This window comes from Alosa pseudoharengus, unplaced genomic scaffold, assembly GCF_046254945.1.
Source record: "Alosa pseudoharengus isolate Yale_2024_CS ecotype anadromous, Long Island Sound unplaced genomic scaffold, YU_APseudo_1.1 YU_APseudo_1.1_scf_24, whole genome shotgun sequence".
Lineage (NCBI taxonomy): Eukaryota > Metazoa > Chordata > Actinopteri > Clupeiformes > Clupeidae > Alosa > Alosa pseudoharengus.
In genome coordinates, this window is record NW_027468689.1 from 12,571,282 (window position 1) to 12,572,581 (window position 1,300).

At 41.5% G+C, this 1,300-nt stretch overlaps 1 protein-coding gene across 3 annotated transcripts in view; it reads right to left on the reverse strand.

Annotated features, from left to right (window-relative positions):
• arl13b (ADP-ribosylation factor-like 13b) overlaps positions 1–856 on the reverse strand; it is an 11,063-nt gene extending 10,207 nt beyond the window's left edge. For all 3 annotated transcript variants that reach the window (XM_076303190.1, XM_076303189.1, XM_076303188.1), the window contains exon 1: positions 1–856. This exon is cut by the window's left edge and continues 57 nt beyond it. In XM_076303190.1, coding sequence (XP_076159305.1) covers positions 1–2 — 2 coding nt within the window. In that variant the 5' untranslated portion in view covers positions 3–856.
• Between the last annotated feature and the right edge of the window lie 444 nt (positions 857–1,300).

Genomic DNA, 1,300 nt, shown 5'->3' on the forward strand with positions numbered 1-1,300 from the left:
ATGTCAGTTCAACCTGTGGAACTGGGACCTTCTCACGCAGCGAGGCACACTCTCGCCACCGCACTTTCCAGCAATCGTTTAGCTCACCCTTCAGCTGCATACAGCCATCGCAACCGTGTACAATCAGTGGAGTCTTCAAACATGGACCTGTTTGGTGCTGTTGGACGCTAGCCACTGATTACGGCCTCATCCTGAATTCAGCGTGAGGGACTAGTAAAATATCTGTAACGTTCTAGCAGAGGCTTGAATAAATATTATGGTTGGTTAATACTGTATGCTAGCTAGGTAAGTGCGGACCTTGTCTTTCCACACCATCCCCGTTTCGACGGAGTTGTCAAAACCAACTGTGGCGTTAACAATAACGTAGCTAACACACTGAGCTAACTTTGAGGTTAGCTAACTTATATAGCGGATAGCATAGCTAGCTGTAAGTAACGGTAATGCTACAGTTCATACGACTAACGTTTGCTCGGCATTAACTTTTAACTGAGCCAACTTAACAAACCTACTGGCTTCAATAATAACGAAGAATCGGCAATTGTTTTTGATTTCGACAAATAACGACAGGAACAGTTGCCAAATGAACCGTTAGCTAACCGCGTTAACGTTAGATCTTCTTGGCTATGATGAAGCCAGATAGAAGTTAGCCTGCTCAATAAAACATGCTCACAAAGACTTCACTCAACATGAATAAAGACTTCTCTTACAACTCATCATCTTACGCTGCTGATGTCTAAAAGTGTTAAAAGCTGTCATTTCTGAGAAGCTAGCCAACATCGTTCGTTTGCAAAAAATCCCATTTGGATTGCCGTATCAGCTGGCTAACGTTGTGCTTATTTGTTTACGCCATGGAGACTGGCTGCTATGGCTGCGTCTAGGTTGATTGTGCGCAGACTCCGGTATCCCCGTAGTTCCGTTCCAACTATGGTTCCAACGGAGCTTTACGAGCGCGACGTCAATGGTCGGAGGGGAAAAACTTTTTTCCATCGATAGAAATCAAGAAACCAAGCGCGCAAAGTGTATATTTCCAAATATGAGCTTTATTATTTAGACAAAAATGTCTTATATAAACCCTCCCCTCCAATCATACGCCATACAAACTCTCCATTTATTTTACATAGTTAAGAATAAAAAACGAATATGAATAAATTAAATAAAGCTGTTATTATTGGATCAAACATCTTTACAGCTCTTTTTAAACTTAATTTCCTTTACAAAGGACCTATACAACAAGGCTAGTCGCTGACCAACATTTTCAGAGACTGTACAAAGAAAACAGCACATAACTGAAGCCTATTCC